A 24,638-nucleotide genomic window follows, 5' to 3' on the forward strand; every position below is an offset into this window, starting at 1 on the left:
CTCTTTTATTCCTCACATAGGGAGATCTCCCTTCAGGTTCTAGTGGGTATATACATACATACATACATATGTTTCATTAAATAATAATAAAATAGTTTTCATAAAAAGGTCCACTTTACATGACTTTATATAATTGCGGAAAAAAGTCAAAAAAATTCCCTTAGAAAATCTTATCAACTTAGCTGAAACAGAAAAATTCATACATGTTTGCAAAAATCAATTTGCAATCAGCAAATCGATTTCACGCAAATATCATATTTTCGGCAAGCAAGCAAATGTACACTTGTCGGTCTGACTTCGATTTTTACAGCCCTATTCCGGTTTTGCAACAGAATGACAATTGATCATTTTTCGTTGTCGTGATTTTGTCATTGTCGTTGCACGTTGGCATTCCTAACAAAAAATGACAGGCGAAAAGCTTTTGTCAACTTACCATGCATGGTGAAAAGTTCATTGTTGTAGAAACAGCTGGTCAACGCTATTATTTGCAAAAAATATGAGCGGTGAAACACCAGAAAAGTGAGTATTTGTGTGAAATAGATAAATTCGTATATTTATAACATTTTAGACGTGCAAAATATGAGCGAACGACGCAGGAGCAGCTGCAATTTTATGTGCAGTTTTGTAGGGGGCATCCGGAACTGCAAAAAGGAAAAAATAATCCGTGCTCCCCAAAACTGATGCAATCGCTCTGGACGCAGATGGCTGACAGCCTAAACGCCATGCGTGGTCCCACCCGCTCCGTAGAAAAGTGGAAAGATATAAGTTTTGTATATTTACATACATACATATGTACGTATTTATATCTTTCATTTATGCATGAATACATTTGCATACACACATTATCAGATACGCTGCAGAGCACGAAAAGTACATGTGGATGTAATTGGAACAAGTAGGGGACCACGGACGGAAATTTATTAAATCGTCGCACTTTTTATATCAACACAAACATATGTTTTTGCCTTGTCACCTGCCCAAAAGGTCATGACAATAAAAATGACAATTGGCATGATTCGAGCTTTTGAATTTTGCTGCGAATACCAAAAAGCTGCAATTGTCATTTTTATATCAATTGTCATCGCGGCGAGTTTTGTCAGTGTGGCGGAATAGGGCTGTTATTTTAGAGTTTGTTTTGATCCGACACAAGCACGCGCCTGCCTCCGCAAGCATCCCCTCTGCCTAGTGCTTATTAGATTTCTGTTCTCTTTGGTTATTCGTTTTTATTTTTAGTTTTGCTTTGAACTATGCTACACGCTCGCCTCCGCAAGCATCCCCTCTGCCTGGTGCTTATTAATATCATTTCTCTCCTCTTACCTGTTTCGTTCTTATTTTTTCATTTTGCGTTGAACTATGGTAAATTTGCCGAAGTGTGGTGTGGTTCACACAGAAAATGCGCCTTCTCATTTATAAACGTTCTAAACATAACAAGGTAAAACCATTGAGAGGCAGTCTGACGTTTGCCAGCAATATAATTTTAAAATCAAAACTCAAACTCACACACACATTCTCATTTTCAATCTCAAACAACAACAATTGTGAACAATTTAATTTTTTTATTTTCAATTTTATATGATTTTAAAATGTTGGCAAACGTCAAAACAAAATCAGGGCCGACGAATTGAGAGAATGAATTTACTTTGTAATGTTTTTATCATGGTTCTAGCCATGGTGGAATTATACAAGGTGTTGTACGTAGTGACAGCTCATGTCGACAGCTCCCTTACAAAAGGTTGTAATATGGAAGCACGAGAGAAACGGGAAGAAAAAAAGCCCGCTTTGCGAAGTAGTACGAAATTTGGTACTATTTTTCATATAAAATTTTGCATATAAATAGTTACAAACGGTATATTATGATAAGCTAAATTCGCGAAAGTAGTATATATAACGTAGTACTTATGCAATAAATGGTAATTTAGTTTATTAAACACAATGTCCTATAATTATAGTCAAACTTCCAAAACCAAAAAATTAGTGGTGACCCCGAGTCGTTACATGACGGAATCGACAAAAGGGCGCATCGACGGATGGGGAGAATATTTCATCGAACAAAATGCCAGCTAAAGATGTGGAGCTTACATCGCAATGCAAGCTGCGACCGTTCTGAACTGAGATGCCAGACAAATGGTTTCTACAAATTGAGGCCACCTTTCAGTCGTACAAGACCACATCTTATGTCGGTAAATATAATCTGGTCCTCTCAGCAATTAGCAGCGATGCTTTAAAGGAAGCTGCGGATGTTTTATAAACCTTACCAACTCAAGACCGATATATTAACCTCAAAAGTCAACTACTGTCACGTTTTACTGATTCAGCCGACCCACATAGGGTATTTGGCTGATTTAGGCATATTTTTATCGCTACAAACATCAAATATAGTTTTAGTTATCGAATAAAACATTCACTATAACTACCCTGTTACTAATAGAAAATTCAATCGTAGTGAAATCTTATTTATTGTCAATATTATTGTGGCTTATTAACATTTCCATATTGTTATTGAGCTTTGTAGCACTATTATGTTTTTAGGGAAAAGGGAAAAAGCAACAAAGTCTTAGCGGTAGAAGTTACCAAAAAAACAGTTATATCGTTGGAAAAGCAGGGCCAGTGGCAGTGAACCACAGACGGGATTGCAGCAGCAAAAATCACTGGGGAATAGATGCATAGTTAAGTACGTAGTTCTTGGGTAAATCTTCCATCTAAACTTACCAAGAAAACAGTTATATCGTTGAAAAAGCAAGGCCAGTGGCAGTGAACCACAGACGGAATTGCAGCGGAAGGAAGCACCGACCAAAATAACTACAAATCCTTGGGGAGAACTCTAAACCGATGTTTTTTTGCCGAATTAATGTTGAAATTTCTAATTTAATTTTCAGTTGCCAACGATAAGAATAGAGTAAATGTCAAAGAATTGTTCAGTGATTGCAAATCAGTTTTGGAATAGGGAATGAGGTAGTTTAGTACTTTTTTAAAGGCGATAAAATGTAGTTTTTTCAAGAGGGAAACACCGATATAGCTAAGGGAGCCAAGATGGCGGATTAGAGCGAGAACGCTGTCAATATCCAACACCTTGTATTATTCCACCATGGTTCTAGCCATGATAAAAACATAGCAAGGTTGAACCGTTCTCTCAATTTGTCGGCCATGATTTTTTTTTGAAGTTTACCAACATTTTAAAATCATATAAAAGTGAAAATAAAAAATTGAAATTGTTCGAAATTGTTGTTGCTTGAGATTGAAAATGAAAATGTGTGTGTGAGTTTGTGAGTAAATTTAAAAATTAAATTGTTTGAAAACGTCAAGAATTTTAAAAGTGACTCTCAGCGGTTCTACCTTACTATATTTTTATCATGGTTCTAGCTATCAATAGTTGGGTTATCAAGCTCAGTATCACGATCGTTTCTCACGAAAACGATTTGAATCATTCTTATTGGGGTTGGCAGCACTAATTTTATACTACTAGCACGAGGTTAACGTTGGAAATTTTAAAATAATTGTGGAATGTATTATCTGTAAATTATACGTACAAAATAAAAATATTTTCTTGCGCCATAATAAGCGTTCAGCATAAAAATTATGCACATACTGACGCGATAAATATTGAACATGTAGCGCGATCCATCAATCCATCAATATGGATCGCCATCCAAGTATCGTGATAATTACTGACCGTGTGAGAGAGCCCTAAGATACGGTATTTCTGGAGCTCAGCTGTTAAATTCGCCGCATTTTTACAATTCAACGTAATTAGTCTGTTCCAATAGCAGTCCGGTTTACAGGATTTAGTCAGAACTTACAGGAAGTCGTTCCTATTGACATAAAACCTGTAAGTGGGAACAAATTTGAGAGAGTAACTGAGCAACTGTCCCTAGTCAGAAGTTACAGCTGATTTGCAAAAACAAACAGCGGTGAAAGCAAAGAACCTTTTATTTGTTAAAAAATGGAAGTAAACAACGAAATATTTGAATATGTATAGATTTTAATAATTATTTAGTGATATTTCAGCTAAATCAGTGTTGTACAAATGACATGTAAACAAACCGACTGACGTTTTTACAGGAAATAGTGCTTTTTGCGTTCCTATGCACTTCTGCATCTGTTCTCCTTTTACTCTCATTTGAGAGCGTAAAATTGTAGCTTGACAGTTCCACAGGTTTTAGTCCGAAGTTCAAACGAACAGACTAAATGATCCGAAAGTTTCTTTCCAAACTCAATCAAAATGTGCAATTTATTCAAAGAAATGGGCAGGTAAGTGCCAAGAACTTTAGAATAAGCAGGCAACCAACTAATTTTTTCTGCTTTAGCTCACCCGCTGTCAGTTGTCACAGTACCGCTCCGTAGCCACAGCACCGGCCAACGACACCGTCTTGGAACAAGAACATATTAACGAGGCGGTGCAGTTAAATCCATTGCTGGCTAGAGTACCTGCCACCCAAAGGCAACGAGCACACGAGACTTTTATGAATCACGGTTTGCAAACGAGCGATTTTCTGCGCATTGTCATCGGCAATCCAGCGGTGCTCTCACGCCCTACACAACGTATAACTGATGCAATTGAACATTGGCGCAGCTGTCAATTCGGTGAGAAATTCATGTTTTTGCTTTTAACAAAATATCCAGAGTTTTTGGATGTGTCCGATGAGCTGCGTCTGCGAAAACAGATGGGCTACTTGAAGTCATTTGCGGGTACTAACAAAAATGTTTGGAAATTGTTAATGACTTGTCCCGATTAACTGGAACAGCATGAGCGGCGTATAGAAGAAAAAGTGCAGTATCTTAAGGATGTAATGCGGGTTGAAGTGCCTGAAATCATAAAATCAGAAGCATTGTCAAAATCGCTAGATGAGATAAGCCGCGTCCCCTAAAAGTGGATCCCGATGAGCCGTCGAAAAAACCGCGGCTTTATCAAATAACTAACACATCAGAGAAAGCGTTTGCTACCAAGGTCTGTCATGTCAGTTTGGCGGAATTTGAAGCATTCAAAGAGTTCTTTGAACGTGAGCTGAATCGGCAACAAGACACGGAAGATGACGAGGACGAATGGGAGGATGAGTTGGAATATAAAAAGCGTTAAGAAAAATACATGCGTACATATGCATTGCTAAACATAACTCTTTCTAGTTTTAATATAAATGGATGTAGGTACCCACTTTCAGGTAATTTCGTACGTCAACTTTTAGCACTAATTCACTCTATTATCCTCCGTATAATTGACGCCCGATTTCCTCCGAATTTGATCTTCAATAGACGATAGTAACAGGCTTTCCTTGCGATTGAGAAGTTCACTTTGCGTCTTACGCTCCAACGCCGTACTTCCTCTGCTTCAAAACTCAATGCCAGCCGATTAGGAAAGTACATATCGTCGCCTGGGTAAAAGATTGTCGTAAGCGCAATTTTGACGATTTTTTTTCTAGATGCAGTTATATATTTTGAAATAAGGTCTTTCGATTGGTGTTATCAGTTTTCAGATATCTCCTTTAGTTTCCGATATATTGACTAAAATTTTTTTCTATAATTTAGTAAAAATTTACCCTGCAGGGAAAGCTACTAGTTGTGAACTAGAATTCTACCGGTTTGCGTTTCAGCCGAACTAGTTCACGTTCTATCCTTTTTCAATGTTAGCGACTGGTATTTTTAACATTGCGATGTCCTACGAGATGTCAACTGTCGGGCTATGCATCAGCATCTACTAGTATAAATACTAGTAGCATCATACCAGTTGATGAGATAGTCTGCCAATTCATGCCCCGTGAAAAGCATAAGAGTGCCTTTTTGCTCGCGACGCTCCAGCAGTCACAATGGCCGACAGAGCAGAGCACTCGCATGGTTAGCCTGAGGTCCCAGGTTCAAATCCTGGCGCAGGGAAACTTTTTTTATTTTTTATTTTATTTTTATTTTTTTATAAATTTATTTTTTTGTTTATGCTGTTTATTGTAATTTTTAAATTTAATAAAAAAAATATTTTTGTTTAATTTCTTTGTTTTTATATTTCTTCCTAAATCTTTTTTCGCAATGCAATTAGATTTTCAAATTTGTTATTTATTTATAAATTGAATAAATTATTTTTACTTACATTTATTTAACTTTAAAAATCTTAACCACCTCCAAGCGGCCTCGAACCTGCGATTTCAGAACCAGAACCAGTAGTCTTCACGTGACGCCACAGCCGACATTTGTAAGAAAAGCAATTAATTGCGTTTTATTTTTGGCTTTGGCAATTCAAAGGCAGATGTCGCTGATCGCCTAAGTTCTTCGAAATTGTCGAACTGGTAGGCACATAATAGTTAATGAACTAGTATTTTTTCTAACTGGTTTGGCTTTTCACTGCAGGGTAGTTAGTGATGCAGCCATATTTAACTAATCAATATCTTAAAAATGGCGTTCTCCATTTTGGGATATCTCCTTTTGTTTCCGAGATATTGAGTAAAAAGTGTCGTTAATTTAGTAGAAATTTTGATCACATTTTGTCGTATTTCATACAAAGTGGCTGCCAAATTGTGGACAAATGACGCTTACGACAAAATTTTACTAAAGAAACCCCTTTATAAACTCAAAGCTAATTAAGATTAAACATTAAAACATAAATAATTTAAGAAATTTGTGAACTAGTAACATTTTCACACTTTGGGGAATATCTGTCTTCGCGTTTTTGAGAAATTGCCTTCCAAACTTCAATCGCGATTTCCCACAACCTACCGAAATCAACATACGACGATATGTCGACAGGTCACTTTTAGGCAAGGGGAATTGTCTTTCCTCGCCATCAACATATATTATTTTCACCGGACACTAGTAATCTAGCGCAGTACACTCACAGTTATGCTGCCTTTGCTGCATTTTATCACCGCCTTGTTGTCGAGTCGTTTTGTGCTGCTAAGCATTATTTCCGCCTTATGGCCCGAACCGAAATCCATTACAATATGCGCCTCCTCGTCAACACCAACCCACTTACCACGCAATCACATTGTGTGGTGCGTGTCCAAAAACCCAAAATGCAAACTGTAGTGCGTAGACGCCCAGTTCGAGCGTAAAAGCTCAGTTAGTCTAGACTTAATTTCCGTAACTTAACTTAATATTTTGGGCAACCTGTTATATGAGAAACTGTGTTGGCGGTTAGTTAAAACTTAACTTACCGTAAGAAACTTAAGAACCTGTAGATTTTAGGTTCTAAGTTACGGTCTTACGGAAATTGGGAGCGGTGAGAGAATTAAACTTGCCAGACTCTCGTTTTTGTATTTCTTAAAAATAAATGAAAGCAAACATTTTGGTTTGCATGAATTTTTTTGATGCGGCATTTTAGGCGGCGAACTGTTAAACAGCTGGAAAAGAATATACAAAAAAAATATTTCCGCTCTTAGTTTAAGTTGACGTGTTGAGTAATCATTGATGATTTCTTACGGTAAGTTAAGTCTAGACTAACTGAGCTTTAACGCCACCGCCAAGGCTGCGACGCCTAATAATGGAAAGTAAATGTTAGGATATATATTTGAAAGTAATGCAATCTTTACTACATATGCATATATGTAATTTATTTAATAATATGTATTTTAATATTACTCGATAAGGCCAAAATAGATCGAATCCCTCTCATTCGTATCAAGTTTTGCTTTGCTTCAAACAAAAAAAAAATGTATTAAAAATTTTGCGAAATACTTGAAGAAAGTGGCTGTAAGAAGTTTTTTTCCTCTCCTGTAAAATTTTTAAATTGGGTATTAGCAACTTTTCACTCTAAGCTAACGATATGCATGTATGTACATTAGGGCGGGTGAATTTTTTTCGACTAAAAGCGTATAGCACGGGAGGACTTTACGTGTAGCTCTACGCAAATTTCCCGAAGAAACCAAGGGTCTAAAATCAATTTGGAGTTTGCCAAATTGCGAAAATAGGTTTCTTTTACTTAGCATTTTGCTGTAGTGTCGTAGAGAAGTGCTTAAATTTGATATATCATGGCTGTAAGGGGTTTTTCGGTATGCAAAATCCATTTCTGTACTTATCTTTTTCTTAAAACTTTCGCTGCAGTTCGCAACAGTGAAAATTTTGCATCTTACATGTTAAAATAAAAAAATATACATATTTTACTTTTCCTTGAAAATTTTTTTCATACCACTAAAATTTTATACAAAATATGTACATGCATACACATGTGTGTACCCTGCAAACCATTTTTTCAGGGTATTCTGAGCTGTAGAGAAATTTTAAAGAATTCGTTAAGATCTCATCCAATTTTTTGCCGAACTTCCTAAAATTAAATAAACTGTGTACATTTCGATTCTTTTACGAAATTTCGGAAAAAAATCGGTAAAGCAATGAAAATAATCTTTTAATATTCGTAAAAAAATCGTTACAGAAATGAGATACTCCTAAAGATTTCGGGATCCTTTGTTTGCAGGGTACATACTTATGTATAAGCAAATAACGTTTTTTATACATTACCATTTCAATTAAACTTTTTATTAATTATTAACGGTAATTAACCGTCACTTACAAAATTTAGTATACGGTTAATTTTTTAAAAATTCGCAATTGTTGTTTGTTTTTTACTAAAATATGGCTTATATTTTAACAAACACCATAATAATCTAAGTTTCAACTCTGTACGAAATTTCTAAGAATTCTGCAAATTTTATCAAAAACTGCAAACTTTCTAGAAAGATTTTCTAAAAAATTTCGGTTATGCAGTTTTATATCGCATTCAGTTTTAGCATAATAATGTGCACATTTTAATTGTCTTAAAATTCGCGCTGATAGAAAGAAGCATGGAGTACTTTATATGGAAGATAATGCTTAGCACCGCCGGCAAAAAAAATCAACGCGAATTTTAAGATTGTTAGACTTTGCACATTATTATATAATAATAATTTATGAAACTGCATACTAGAAATTTCTTCGTATTGAAAAGTTTGCAATTTTTGATAAAGTTTTGCAGAATTATAATTTTTGTACAAAGTTTGAAATAAATATATATTTGATAAATACAAGCAGTATTTGAATAAAATATTAACACAAAATTTTTGCGCTGAACGTTCTCCATGTATTTTATATGCGAAAAAATGTTCGTAGAAATTGTATAAAATTCTTGAAAATCAATATTTTTCGATCGGAAAACTCGGTTTATCCTGAGGATAGTTTGGGGGACCCGTAAAAAAATCGTTAGTATTAAAAATGGTAAAATAAACAATTGGGTATTACTATTGAGTCTTCTGAAGAGAAACAGAGTTTTTTTATCGATCAAAAAATAGTGATTTTCAAGACCCCTATACCATTTCTACGAAAAATTGCTTTTTTTTCATATAAAACATGTACATACACCTTTTCATTTGATCTTCCGGCTACTGATGAAACAGTAAAACAGAAATAGATAGGGGCCTCACTAGATCTAGTTTTCCGCTTTCCTACAACAAATTGATAAGTTGTATTCTCTGAGTCTTGCAAAGCCCTTGCATGGTGCACAGATTACACGGATTGCACGGTTAAAACCGGTTTTCGTATGGGACAGCTTTGCAAACCGTGCAATCCGTGCACCGTGCAAGGGCTTTGCAAGACTCAGAGAATACCCCTATTGTTTTAGGAAATTTTATGAAGGTATTTCCTCTACACTGGAAGCAACCAGACTGAACAAGCGTGAGGAACAGTTGAAAGCCAAAGAGCGATAAAACTCCCAAACAACAGCTACACCAAAAGCGAGAAGGAAAGGTATTTAGCTCTTGTGACAAGTCACTTCGATGGACGATAGACGACAGATACAAGGTCACCGCGGAAGACTGAGAGGTAGAAAAGCCTGGTCGTGTGCACGATGGGCAATAGGTTCGTTTTGAGCCGGACAAAACATTCGATAGTAACAAGTTCAATGTGGCAAATTATAGCGTTGGAATATCTCCCAAAAGGAAGGAGGCGAGCCTTAGCCAAGCTATTTAAAAAAGCCTATACTCTGGCGACATCTTTTCATCCGATCAGCCTAATATCGTTAGACCTTAAGGCGATGGGGAATGTTTTACGCAGTCTCCCTAATGATAATGCCGTTACACCATGTACAATACGCCTGTCGCACGAGTAGATCAGCGGGTAGAGCACGGTTCCAATTAAAACCTAAAATACGGCATGCACTTAGTGGAGGTGAGGTAGCATTTTGTGCATTTCTAGACATTAAAGGAGTAAATGATAACACCTTACATACAGCCTTCGGCAGAACTATGGAGAAAAGGGGAGAGCTGCCCTAATCCGTAGATGAATCGTGAAAATGCTATGAACCAGACTGTTGGAAATGGCAGTAGGAAACCAAAACATAAACCTGAAGGCCGCAAAACGACATGAGATACTAAGTATCTAATAATGGCATAATGTGCTAAGGATATGCCGACTTAGTCTGACCATGAGATAGTGCGGCACAGTTGGTCTGCATATCAACCACACAGCCATCATCGCTTTCACCAGAAGGAGACATCTTCAAGGAATTCATCCTATAACAGTGGGGGGGATAGAAATAGAAATGTGGCCCGTAGAAATATCTAAAGGTCATTCTTGACTGCAAAATTTTATGGAAGAAGCACGACGAAAACACTATCATTAAAACAGCAAGAACTTTAATGCAGAAAACTCTTCGAAAAACATGGTATTGCAGCCCCTATATCCTGCGGTGGTTGTACAGCATGATAGACTGATGAATAGTAGCGCATGGGGCGGCCATTTTCGACCCGACGGCACTTCACATAGTCATATAATGGACCGCCCCATGAGATTGCCGTCAACTCAAGTATTCTCTTAGTGGTCACTAACTACAACCTAATCAACAGTTGTGTAATACACCTGCAGTGGAGCGTCGCCCGTCAACTGAAGGACAACTTTTTGCGAATGCTGGATAGCGGAGTACCTTCCTACACTCATGTGAGATGATAAGAATCGACAAGCTGATGCGCAGACTGCTACTGGAATAAAGTGCCGGGCTGTGCCCAATCTGGCCGTTCTGGATGACAATATTAGTAGAATGGTAGAGGTATGCATTGCAACCTAGTGAATCTACATATTGTGCCCTCTACTCTTCTCCGTGCAGTCCTACAATCCCCAGAATGCTGTAGTCTCGAAATTGCCTCACAAAGCAACGATTAGGTGCAACTAAAGGAGTAGAGTTGAATCACAAAAGCGACAGATTATTTGGCTAGAGGTCTAGCTTATGAAGTATCCTATGGGTAGAAATCTTACACTCAGCAATGGCTTATGCGCTGAGCTTTCGAACAGCAAGGTAAAACAATTTTTTGAAAGAAAAAAAAAAATATGGGTCGGATGAGAACCCCTTCTTTTGATAACGGCCACGGCAAACGTTTAAAGGACCAAGTTTTGAGTGTATGCACCTGGAATGTCCGCAACCTCAATGGGAAGGGTGCCTTTGGCCGGCTGGCCGATGTGCTCCGGAAGATCTAACCTGGCATTACCGTCATGCAAACAATGGGCTGGACGAGAAAAGCCGAAAATTAAATGCTGTAGACCGTACCAAAAAAAAGGTTCCCCGTATACCTTGGAATCTAAGCAAGTTAAGAAAAGCTATTTCACCTTTTGCATTTTTCGGATATTAAAGTATGATATATCTCCTCCTCAGCGTTGGTCGTCTTGCCGTGGCGAGGGGGCTTAAATGGTGTTATGGTATAATTCACAGCGTGAATTGTATCATGCCTCCATGAACTAAGAGGGAAGCCCGGTATTGCAACCGTCGGAAATATTCCTTACAATCCAAGCTGGAGTGTTTTTGTATTGCTGAATGCGAAAATGTCAGGATTACCGTACCAACACTACCCAAGCCAAGGTGTATAGGCAACCGTGCCGATGGTTGAATGGCCAGAGGGTAGTAAAACAATGGCTGGTCGTGAACGGTGCCCTCCGATGCCCGGGCAAGGTCGGTTGTAAGAAGTGCCTTCTCCTCGCATCCCGGCTCTGCGGACGAGCGACTAAACCCTTCCGGCCTACTCGTGGGATCACATATGGATAAAGAACAAAAAGAACAGCAACAACAAAACCAACAACAGCAACAACGTCAACAGCGTACAAGCGGACTGCAATAGGAAGACTTCAGAGAGAGAGAGAGAGGATCAGCTCCTCAAATCCCCGCAAACAGGTTTGATGGTTGCAAGTACTCCTGGTGGCGCCAGCCATAGTACCCCAGTTGTACGAGCACCAGAAACCAGCAGGGTGGCAGATGCCAGACAAAGTATCACCACTCTGCAAATAGTCAAAGATAGCACCGGAAGTGCCTGCCGTAGTACTCCGGATGACCAAGGCAAGGTATATGCAAATAGTGGAAGCGTACGAAAAGATGCAGACAGATCGTGCAGCCACCGAAGCAAAAAAACGGAACCATTCTCATAATGAGGGCGCCCATAGGGCCCTTACAAAGAAGGCCAAGCGATCAGGTTATGCGGAGTCCGCAACACCCTTGAAGCAACGTAATTTTAGTTACGTCGCCAGAGATCACCTACAGTCGGCGATTATTGACGAAAATAGCAGGGCACCGCTAGCAGTCCAGCAGAAATGGGTGGAGATTGAAGTGAAGCTGTCGAGCCTCGTAATGAACTACGTACTCGACAACCCCGATGGTCCTCACCCAGAGTTCGACTCATCGGAATCCCTACGGGGATACCGGGTAGTCAAGTGCGCGGGCCAGTTCTCCCTGGACTTCCTTGCTGTATGCGTCGCTAAGATCAGCGACACTTTTGTCGGCATGAAGCTCAAGCTGATAACAGCTAAGGACATTCCAAGGAGGCCACGTGGGCGCATTTGGCTGCCGCCGATGGACGAACTAGGCGAAAAGTTGCTGCGATGTATTAAGCTGCAGAACAAAGATATACCTGCGGTTGAGAAATGGGAGCTTATAAAGGTTGAAGAGCCGAGGAAGCCTTCAAATAAGCCCATGATGCTAGCCATTTGTACGGAATCTTTAGAAGCCTTAGAAAAGGCAGACTACCGGCTTCGCTTTGGTATCCGTAAGGCCATAATGCGGGTTTATGGAGCTGGTGAGCTTCGCATGCGTGTAAAGCTGACGGATGACCCTAAACCGGAGAGTTAAACTAGCCCAAATAAAGCTGCAGCACTCACAGTGTGCCACAGATAATCTAGCTGTTCTCCTCAGTGAGGAGGATATAGACATTAGCCGAATACAAGAGTCCTTGGTCAAGCACGAGGCAGTCATGGGACTAAATATAAAGAGCTACCAACTCTACAATAAGAACAAGGTGGGTAAATCGCCGGCCTGTATTCTTGTCAAGAACGGTTTAAATACAAATGTATTTCTAATTTCAGCACAGCAGACACAACACTTGTTACTTTGGAGACCGCCGGACAGCCTATTGTTGCATCATAAATGGCCCGTTATAGGGACAGGGCGCCAACCAAAATCAAGGATATAATACTCAAAAACCCCAGACAAATCATTGTTGTCCAGACTGGCGTAGTACTACCGAGAACGTTCGAGGTGAGTCTCTATTACACTTCTTATTAAATAGTAACTTAAGCATCTGCAATAGCGGTAATACACCTACCTACCTACCTTTATATTCCCCGAGTTAAAACCGGTTTCCTGGACGAGAGGAGGTGCTGGATCTAACGCAGTTGTCAGAGAACGACAGCGTGTCTGTAGAAGAGTGAAGAGTATCTGATAGGCCTTCAATGTCTGATCACCGTCTGATCCCCTTTAATCTTCACGGAATTTCCAACACCCCCTCAAAATACAGAAACCTCCACAGGACTAATTTTGAAAGATATATGTGTGTTGTACTTAAGCGTAAATTAAGTAAGGGTCCATTAAACACAATTGTCACTACAGTTGAGGACCTTATAATAGAGTAAATAAAGTAGCAAAGGTTATGAAGAAAGCGTTTGAAAGCTGAACTCCAGTGAGTACCGGTAGAAAGAAATCCCCACCCTGATGGATTAGGGATCTCAAAGCGCAAAGAGATAAAATTTGGAAAATTTTCAATGATTGCTTTAGAAGTGCCTTATAAAAGCGCCTTAAGATCATATAAAACAGAATTGAGAAAATCTAAAACTAAATCCTGTCAATCATACTGTTCTTCCGTAGAGAACTCTAAAAACTCAGCCAGGCCCACAAAATCCTATCGAAAGAACACACCAATATCACACTCATTAAGGGAGAAAATGAGAACGAATACAGCTAGTTATTCTTTAAACTCGTTAGTCAAGTTTCATTTCCCGGGATGTATTCGACATCCATCCACGCCAGGGTCAATCGAACCCGGTTCTTCAAGCAGTAGACTGTTGAACTCGATCGTGAGCTACGAAAGGATTGTTTGCGCTATCAACAGCTTCCCTTCCTTCAAATCCCTTGGACCAGATGGCATTCTCCCAATAATGCTGCAGAGGGTCAAGGCGGAGATAGCCCCATTCCTAGAGACCAAGTTTAAGGCTACTATAACCTTGTTCTACATTCCTAAAAGCTGCAGAAGCGTAAATGTACCCTTATACCCAAGCTAGAAAGGAAAAATCGCGAAACACCAAAATATTGGGCGGTGTGCTATTACCACTGCTATGTTGTAATAGCAGCTACAGGCCCATTCATCCTAACCGTTAGCGAAATCCTATTTACAAAAACTTGTGATATGGATGTATACTGCGACCATAAGGCCAATCCTAACATACGGTGGCCCGGACTAAGCAAACAATATGTCAGCAAACTAAGAAGCATAATAAGGGCAACAATCGCAGAAGTAGCAGGTCCTGCCCGGCCGAAGCGCTAAATGCCATGCTCAATTTAATCCCTATTGTTCTACACCTAAAAGAAGTGACTGTGAAATCGGCGGTCAGACTCAGAGAGTCAGGCCTTTGGTGGACTAGGCACTACGGACATGGCTTTCTTATAAATCAAATGCAATTAAGTAGGACGAAAGACTATATGGTAGGCAATTTGGACTTCACCTGTATCATGCAAGTGTTATTTCCATCCTGAAGGGACTGGTTAAAATACCGCGACGCGATCTCTCTATACACCGACGGTGTACCTCTGTCTATGCGAATAGAAAATGATGCAAACATTTTCCAAGCGGAAGTTTTAGGGATCCTTGAAGCCCGTAAATCCGAGTCGTGTACCCAAATCCAAGCTAGTTAGGCAATGAAGTGATGCTGTATTCAGTGTCTCAGTCAACTACCGTCTCTTTTGTCTGGATTCTCGTACATAGGAACACAGAAGGCAATGAGACGGCCGATGAGCTGGTGAGGGCAGGCGCCGGTTTGAATGAATCTAAAGTGGTGGCACTGGGTGGCCCCTTGGAATAGTCCAAAGAGAGATTACTTCGCATTTCCTTAAACTAGCTAAACGCAAGTGGTCAGATATACAGAATTGTAAGATATCGAGAAAACTATGGCCTGACTTACAACAGGACAAAAATTTTGGACCTGCGTGGCACATAAATGCCAGAGGTAATCAGAATTGTAGCAACCATCACGGGGCACTGGCCCATAGGAAAACATGCGGCAAAAATAAGTCTACCCCATAATTAGATTTTCCGCAGCTGCCAACTAGACGATAGCGAAGAAAGTGTCAAGCATTTCCTTTGTGAATGTCCAGGCCTTTCGAATATTAGACACAATTAGACAAACACCTGGTAGCACAACTAACCGCCCTATCAGAAGCTACATAAGCGAAATCGGCAGATTCATTCGAGAATCCAAATGGTTCGACCTAGCAACATAGGATGTGCATAGACAAAATACCCCCCATGGAACGTGCTTCAAAATGGCACAACAACGCGCTAATTGTATCTTGGACAGCGACTAGGAAGCACTGCAACCAACCAACCAATAATATATCTACGTTTTTTTTCCTCGAGGAGGCAATTTTTTGCACCAAAGTTTATTGACCTTAAGGGCCAGATCTGAGTTCGTACCGCCTTAACGTACCGCTGTAATGTGAGTAAATTAAAGAACTTTTAAGACAGCGACACCTAGGTTCGGCCAAAACAAAATTCTTATAAGGTGATGAGGCCTAATGTTGAGCCTTGCAACGTCTACTAGAGCTGCCATATGAAAAAGCGCGAATTCGGTGTAGGATGTGTGATCGGAAAGTGCCGTCGTCTTCAAGGCAGGCCGTCTATACGTTTTTAGCCCCCATCTACCATTCCTTCACTTACCTTCCTTGCTTGGAATTCTTAACTGTTTGCAATAACTTGAACTTGGCTTCATTGGTTTTAAATTTTCACAATGCCTCGCTTTAACAAAAAGTGAAAAAGCGAGAGCACGCACTGCATTTAGGTTAGAAACAAGCGCAAGTTGTTGGCCATTTGCCACCTGACTGTCCGTCATTGCGCGCCCTCAGCCGCTACAATTGTAACTAACTACTTACTACCTGCGTTTTGACTCATTAATCCAAAGCAAGCGCGCCAACGCATACAAAATGAGCGAAACCAATAGCGGCGGTCTAGCTAGCTAGCGGCCCTATGTAAGTACGGGTGACAAGTGAAAATACGCGCCACAATTTAGCTGAGAAGAATGCGTAATTTTTCTATTCCTTTCTTTGCACTTTCGAGGAATATTGTATAAAAAAAAATGTTGAAAATACTTCAAAAAAGAAAATAAAAATATAAAACACGTACAAATTTACAAAACGATTTTTTATGATTTTTGGCAACAGACAACGAAAGTAACCAGCCATAAATAAATTCCAAAGGTTTCATGTACATACGAGTAATAAGGTGATTGCAGGGTGAGATTCGAAAAATAATAATTAATTAACAATTTTTTTCTTGCAACTGTTTAGGAAATGTTAAAACGTTAAAAAAAAAGTGGAAATGAAAATTACCGTTGCCGCATTGGGTGCTTGTAGCTGGACGCGCTGTTCACAGAGAAATACGAAAGTCTGCACGTATTTGATATGCAAATATGCGTAAGTATGTATGTACAAAAGTAAGTGTGTACGAAAGTGTGCAGACCAAAAAGAACATCAAAGCTTTTCTACAAATTTGTACACGCTTCTGTTACTTATGACAAATTTGCTAATTGAAAGTGAAAGTTAGATTTATTAGCGAAAGAAGGCAGGCGACGGCGCATTATTATAAAATCTATTAACTATCTTTAGTGCGACGTCGACGCACTCGGCGAAACACAACGGGCTTACCTAGCAAATATGTAAAGCTTAAAACTAAAAGAATCGCATAATGTATAAGAGAAGAATTACTTTGTTACTTTTTGCATAGATTTTAGCTACGCTTGCAACAGCTGCTGCACCAACCGGCCGCTGCACAGCTAAGCCTTAAATGCATATTGTTGTTCCCACCAGCGCAGCGTTGCTAGCTGCAATCACATTGACCATATATGTACGCACATTCATTCATTCATTCATTCATTGCTTATCACGGCTAAACAAATATGACTAATTATGGGGGAAGCAGTTGTGGCAGTCGTCGTACGCTGCAGCAGCCGCACACCAAATGTACACAATTACCGCTAATGCAATCGAAGATGTTCATTTGTCGCTTAAAGTGGTTGGCTATCAGATGCTCAAGAGGCCTAAATGCATACACACATACCAACCAAAAGTCGTATATTTCGATATATAGTATTTTCCGATTGCCAGTGGCCGATCCAGAATGCCATATTTGTTTAGTTGGCAGAAACAAGTTAATTTGCTTACATCGTACCCAGTAGACAAGAAATTGGCATTGGAAAATAGTTTTGCCATTGCTGGCCGAAGAATATCGAGTTCTCTCCCCCGCAAAGACGGAATTTTTTCAAAAGAAAAAAGACATTATAACATAAAGGGGTTTCATGATTGTATTTATACAGATCTAATCACAATTCAAGAAATCAAATTTATTTACGATTTTCAACGCTGAGCTGAGGTGAGATGAAATGGAAGGAGGTAAATTTACCACCCCCAAACTCACCACATCTCACCTAAACCCACCACACATAAATTCGGGACACCTTAAGAAATCGAACTGAAAAGTGGAAAATTTTGATGAAAATTTTTGGTATTTCTTGAATTTTCCTGAGTTCAATATGAAATTGAAAAAATTGATTCTGTTGGTTTTTGCTGTAGAATGAACTATATTTTTATAAAAACATTAAAAAAAAATTGGTATGGAAAATTTAATCAAAGGAAAGCAGTATTCATATTTTTGACGCTGACTGTATATCCTTTTCTTTATAATTAATTTATCTTAATCTTTTTCCTTTATATTTATCTTTACTTTTATCGTTATCCTCAGCCTCATATTTTTCCTTATATTTATTTAAATTTTTACCTTTGCGTTTATTTTCTTCTTCATCTAGTACAAATTCCGCTTCACCTTTGCCCTTGTATAAGTAAAGCGTTTAAATTTGCCTTGATCAGCATCTTTGCTTTAATCTTGTTTTTGTTTTAATTTTTAAATTTTCTCTAACCTTTTCCGCATGTATGTATGTACTCACCTTTACTGTCATTCGTGTATTAGTCTTAATCTAAATCTTATTCTTAAACCTCTAATTGGCACGTTTCTGTTAAATTCATACTGTGTGCATACACTTAAGAAGCACTTGTGTCCGTCCCAATCATTTCCGTTGCATTTGCCAATTTACTAACAACCACCGCTAAAGAAATTTCACTTCAAAGGGATTGTTCGGTATTTTAGGAAATTATGCATTTTTAAGTGTTCTTGCTTCTTGAATCAAAATATATGTGATTATTTTTTAAAAGTGAATTTAGCAACTTTTCACTATAAGCTAGCGATATACTCTATTGAAATCTGACCGCATGAATATGCATACATATCTGTGGACATTTGAAAAAACAATTTAAGTCTATCTTTCTCGGGCAAACAAAATAGCATATGTCGTTAAAGCTCTTTTTTACCGTCAGAGCAATACATTTTATTTAATTTAATTTAATATTTCTTTCCAATACCAAAATTTTTTTCTTTGGTGGTAAAACATGTTTTGTTGACATATGCAATTTTGTTTGTCCGTGAAAGACAGACTTAAGTTGTTCTTTCAAATGTACACAGATATGTATGTCATTGAGTTAAGCTTAATTGTCTTGTATTCTATTTCATTCACCATAACACATTCAGGCTACTCACGATTACCATTATCATTTAACAGCTATAATCGATCGTTGTTAACTTCATTGCTGATGTTGCTGACAGCTACACCCGCAATTTCGCTTATTCCTGGAAAAATATTGCTCAAACAAAGTTAGCATATGAAAACATATTTTTATGCGTACGATTCGCTGGTGCTGTTATGCGTAATATAAGTATATTTATAGGGAAAAAAATGTACAGTAAATTTGCATGAAAAATGTTTATTTTTAAAGTTACGCTCTGGAAAAACTCAAAGTTTTTTTTAATTATGTTTATTGAAGTTATAAAATATGTACATCACAAAAAAAAAAACAATAAAAAATTGCGGTTTTCCATTGGAGTTATAAAATTTATTATATATTAAAACTTCCGCCAAAATATTTTGGGAAAAAAGTTAAGATTTACTTGAGCAGGACCAATTTGAAAATACCTCCAAAAATCACAATTTTACATATTTTTATGCATACCTTTAAGCTTAAACTCTCCTACGATCTGAGGTGATTTTTTATAAATAATTTACAAAAACCAATTTCATTTATAAAAAACTCGATTTGCTGAGGTATTTGCAAATGGCTCCAGCTCACGTAAATCTTAATATTTTTGTGGAGGTCTTAAAATATAATCAATTTTATAATTCCGATGGAAAAACAGTACCGATGTTTATCAAGTTTAATGATTTCCTGGGTAATTACAAGTTGTTTGCACTTACAATCGCAAGTTTCTCTGAGCAAGTTCGTTACTTAAGTCTTTTGATTTTGCGGGGTACTACAACAGAACTGAACTGTAGTATATTGTAAGTGTTTTTTTTTGTTTTATGGAGCCTGAACAACCTGTAAATTCGTATTTAGAACTTCACCAAGAAAATTCATTGATTAAGTCTTTTATTTGAACAAAGTACTAGTTAACTAATTTGTTGAGGATCTAACGTACGGATTTTTTTATTATTGGAGTGTACATATGTATATGTATGTATAATTTGATTTGAAAAGAGGGAGAAATACGCTGAATTCTCTGATTCGGGTGATTATTTTGTAGAAAGCATAGTATACAGTTCTCAATAAAAACGAAAAATTCATATCAAATGACGTCCAACAAATTTTCTTTTATCAAGATTTCGGAAAGCAGCTAACATATTTAAAAAAAAAAAGCTTGTATATTTATTTCTTCAAGAAAATTTACAGCAACGGCAAAGTACTCTTTCAAGGAACAGAAATAATGAAAAATATTTTTCCAGATTTTTCTTGAGCTATATACTAAGCCTAAGTATGTAGTAGAATGTATGAATGTGTGTATATTAGGGTGGTCGAAAAATGCATGTGAAAAAGTAAAGTCGGAATTTTTATGCTCTCACCCCCAAAAACTCTTCTATACCGAAAAATATATACCCTATTTTTTATTTTTAAATCAAAAAATATTTAGGGGTCGCTCAAAGTTTTCCCTGCATTTCATCGTGCGAGAAAAACAAAAAAAAAATTCGAAACACAATCAATATACTCACCAAACTGTGGGCCAAAGATAGTGAAACTGCGGTTTTTTTTTAGTTTTTCTCTCTGACGTCCGGATGTTTTTTAACAGGACTTTGTGGTTTCAAAGATATGATTGATTCCAAAAATTATTTCAAAAATAATATAGACAAACAATATGGGTATTAAATGGAAGAGAAAATTTTGCAGGAGAAAAAAATTTTTTTTTGATTAGAAAGGACGAATAGGTATTAAAAATGTCCTTCTAATTAATTGAATTTTTTAGGCTAATAAAGTTAGAAGGATGAATTTCGAGAATGTGGTCGAGTGTATGTTAGTCCTTAACATATAATTTTTTCAATTTTTTTGCACCAAAAAATTTAACCGGCTTTAATTCTATAGAATTTTTTCTTTAATTTAATACCCATACCGTTTTTCTACATTACACTGCATTTTTTGAAAACTTTTTTGAAGAAATCATATTTTTCAAATTTCATAGTCCTTTAAAAAAAATTCTGAGGTCAGAGAGAAAAACTGGAAACGCAGTTCTTCTATATTTGGCCCACAGTTTTGCGAATATATTGATTTTTTTTTGTGTGTAAAATTTACTGTCGCACGGTGTTTTAGATGGAAAAAAAAACACTTTTCATAGAAATGGTTTAGAATTTGTAGAACTCTTTTTCTCTTCAGGATATTCTCAGTAATAGTACCTAATTATTTATTTAAATTTTTTTTTCATAGTAATTATATTTTATACGTCCCCGAAACCCACAGAAAATGCAATGGGGGGATAAATAAAAAATCTTTAGTATTAAAAAATGGTTAAATAAGCATTTGGATATTGTTATTGAAAGTCTCCTCAAGAGGACCAGAGTCTTCCGATCGAAAAATATTGATTTTCAAGAATTCTATACCATTTCTACAAAAAATTGTTTTTCCTCCATGTAAAATACATGGAAAACTTTGAGCGCTTTGACCGACCTCTAAATATTTTTTGATTTCAAAATAAGAAATAGCGGTATATTTTTTCGATACAGAACAATCCTAGTGAGTGAGAGCGTTAAAATTCCGACTTTACCAATTTTGGACCACCCTAGTGTACATATATACATTTCCTTCATTTCATAAGCAAGTGTTTTTCTTATCATTTTGCATTTCAAATGCGTACGCATGCGAATGGAGAGCTATCAACATTCGTAGGCACACACGCTTGCCAGCCGCAGACACTCCATTCACAACCGTTTATGCATTGCACTTTCCTTTTCTACCAAATTTGCGTATAAAGCAGCCAAACGCTTTGGCGGCCACTAGTAAAACTAAAACAGCCTTAACAACAACTGTGTTGACGGACGTCTGCCACAAATTTACTCGTTAACATGAGTCTATATTGTACTTAGTATGTGTATGAGTAGCGGCTGCGAAAACCATAATTCAATCATTTAACACACGAGCACCTACATACACAAGCGTACACAATAGGGGTATTCTCCAAATCTTGCAAAGGCGTTGCACGTAGCACGGATTGCATGGATTGCATAACTTGCAAACACGCAACAACAAAATACTTGGGAATCAACATTTTCTATTGCTGCAAAATATGCAGCGTCGAAACCACAGTATAGACAGTAACCAACCTTTTTGGGTTGTTGTTGTAGTAGTCGTTGTTGTTGTAGTTATATTCACTCCTGAGGAAGGCACGGGGTTGTGTGCTGCTATTTAATGGCCTTCCTCAGACTTTCTTAGATTTCAGGGTTGTGTGCTGCATTATTATTAGATAAATAAATTTAAGCATTTGACAATACGTGATTTTATTAAAAGAAAATTATAAATGGTGTTGAAAAACCAAACAAACGCTCGTGCGACAGCTCTATTTTTGTGTGTTGTTAAAATGTATACATGGCGTATTGATGGACAAGCCATGTATTCTTTTGTGGATTTTATGTTGCTTGAGAATTTAAACAACGTGCGAGCAGCCAGGTTCTGTTATCAATATAATTAACACACGCTTTTCCGCGTGGTTGCCTTTCAATAAATAGTAGGGCTGTGCGATTAATTGATTACTCAAAATTTTAATTAATCATAAAGTAAATAACTCAATTATTCGATTAATTGGAAATTATGATTACTCAAAAGTTCAGTTACTCGAGTAATCAATATTTTTGATTAACCAAAAACAAAAATATTTGAGTAATTTGCTTTATGATTAATCAACATTTCGAGTAAAATGAGTAATCAACATTTCAACTCTTTACATATGTATAAAGTAGCTAAAGTTCCTTGATACTTTGAAAACAACGTTTCTGTTTTCAAAAATTAAAACAAAAAATTTTTTTCATATACAGAATGTAAAAAAGAAAATAAGCATTTTCCAAAGCAAACTCTTTTAACGAGCAAAATTATTTTTTTTGAGTAATCATATTTCAAGTAACTCGATTAATTATCGTTTTGAGTAATCAAAATCTTGATTACTCGAGTAATTGATTAACCGAATAATTGATTAACCAACTTGCTCGAGTAATCGAATAATCGCACAGCCCTAATAAATAGAATAAACAAATATTCGCAAATAAATTTGATTTATTTTATAACTGACAACTAGCGTACGCTTTTTGTTCTTTTCTCCATTTTGATTTTGACTCTTTATAACCGCCAAGAACTTTATGTGTATACATATTTACAAGCTGTCAAAATTTTGCGTAGCCCCACGAGCCAGGTAAAAACTATGGCATTCGTATTCACAAGGAGAAATCTCAAAATTTTTGTTTGGTATTTCCAAATTTTCTCTTTTTTTATCAGTTGGCAAAAGCCCTCAGTGGCAGCGCTCCGAGCGTTGAGATCAGTGTTGCCGTTTTGGTTACTTTTAACCAATTTTGGTTATTTTTTTCTTGCCTGTGAAGTTGTTAAGATCTTTCCCGTTTAGGTTATTTTTTAATATATACCGTAGTTTTTAATTGACATAGGCCAGCTACACCTGTCGAGGTTGAGGAGAGTAGCAGCAGCAGTGGCAGCCCCAGCAGTGAAACCAAGTAAGAATATTTGGAATGAATGTATTAATATTACTTACATATGTATGTATTTGTTTTATAAAATACAGAATGCATAATATACATGGTCGGCTAAAGACTACTTCAAATGAATAAATACTTAGTACATATATAAATACCTCGTATATGCGGAATCCAATACCACGTCATGTATGTACAATGAAAATGGGATTTGGTTATTCTTTTTCCATTACTGCTTACTTTATTAATTTAAGTTAAGATTAATAAAAATAATCTTATAGCAAGTAGATTCAGTGAAAATACCATTCCACAGTTTTGAAAAAATCGGTTTTTTGCGCTTTTGTAAAATTTATTTACCATCGTATACGCGGTACTACGTTTGGCGTATACGAGGTATTTCGCGCTGAGCGACGATGTAGTTCAATAAGTCAAATTTTTAATTGTTTAATCTTAATCTTAAAATATATACAATGTGGTTGTTCACGCTGATTAGGTATTTCATTGATTCTTACAAAGAAGTTGGAAACTGTGTACCTATGTACTTATTTAAAAAAGTCATTTAGAGTGTGGTAATGTTTACGAAGATATTAACATTCATACATACATATGCATCTAATAAGGGAAAACTGATTTTATAAAATATGTATTTACATATTACAGCCTTAAAAGAATTTACTTTTAAAAATGCAAATAAAAATTGATTTTCTTTAGTTTGTAAACTTTTTCTATACGTATTATAAAAAAGAATTTGTGATGACCTGAATTGTTAATCCAATAAAAAAGTTGGTTATTTTTCCTTACATTTGGTAACTTTTTCGTCTAATCTTGGTTAGAAAGTTCTTTGAGCGGCGGCAACACTGGTTGAGATAGTAATTTCATGTCAATTAGTAGAAAAGATCCATGTTGCAAAAACTTTTTTATTATGGCGAGAAAATTTTACATTGCTGTGCCAATTCGTAACTTTTTACTGCTGCAAATTTTTGACAGTTGCTCTGGTGCAAAAGAAGTTGAGCAAATAAAATCAGAAATTATACAAAAAAGACTTGTCTTTACTGACTTTTATTTATCTAGAACTAAAAGCCATGCATTTATAAGACGCCTTAGTAATAAAAGTA

General features: G+C 37.0%; 3 protein-coding genes and 1 pseudogene across 5 annotated transcripts in view; 3 read left to right on the forward strand and 1 right to left on the reverse strand.

Annotated features, from left to right (window-relative positions):
• The window catches only part of LOC118740981 (mucin-5AC-like), a 130,956-nt gene that overhangs the window by 37,153 nt on the left and 69,165 nt on the right, over nucleotides 1-24,638 (forward strand). The window lies entirely within an intron of this gene.
• The window catches only part of LOC118740984 (trans-1,2-dihydrobenzene-1,2-diol dehydrogenase), a 151,598-nt gene that overhangs the window by 11,684 nt on the left and 115,276 nt on the right, over nucleotides 1-24,638 (reverse strand). The window lies entirely within an intron of this gene.
• Nucleotides 3,730-5,414, forward strand: LOC118740987 (annotated as a pseudogene).
• On the forward strand, nucleotides 12,095-13,440 carry LOC118740988. Its single transcript, XM_036472765.1, has 2 exons — nucleotides 12,095-13,217; nucleotides 13,290-13,440. The coding sequence occupies exon 1, from the start codon at nucleotides 12,257-12,259 to the stop codon at nucleotides 13,049-13,051; it is 795 nt and encodes a 264-aa protein (XP_036328658.1). The 5' UTR covers nucleotides 12,095-12,256; the 3' UTR covers nucleotides 13,052-13,217; nucleotides 13,290-13,440.

This window comes from Rhagoletis pomonella, unplaced genomic scaffold (assembly GCF_013731165.1).
Source record: "Rhagoletis pomonella isolate Grant_MI unplaced genomic scaffold, Rhpom_1.0 Rhpom_scaffold_00006, whole genome shotgun sequence".
NCBI lineage: Eukaryota > Metazoa > Arthropoda > Insecta > Diptera > Tephritidae > Rhagoletis > Rhagoletis pomonella.

Coding starts and splice junctions, on each gene's coding strand:
- LOC118740988 (XM_036472765.1), top strand. CDS start 12,257: ATGACCAAGGCAAGGTATATGCAAATAGTGGAAGCGTACGAAAAGATG.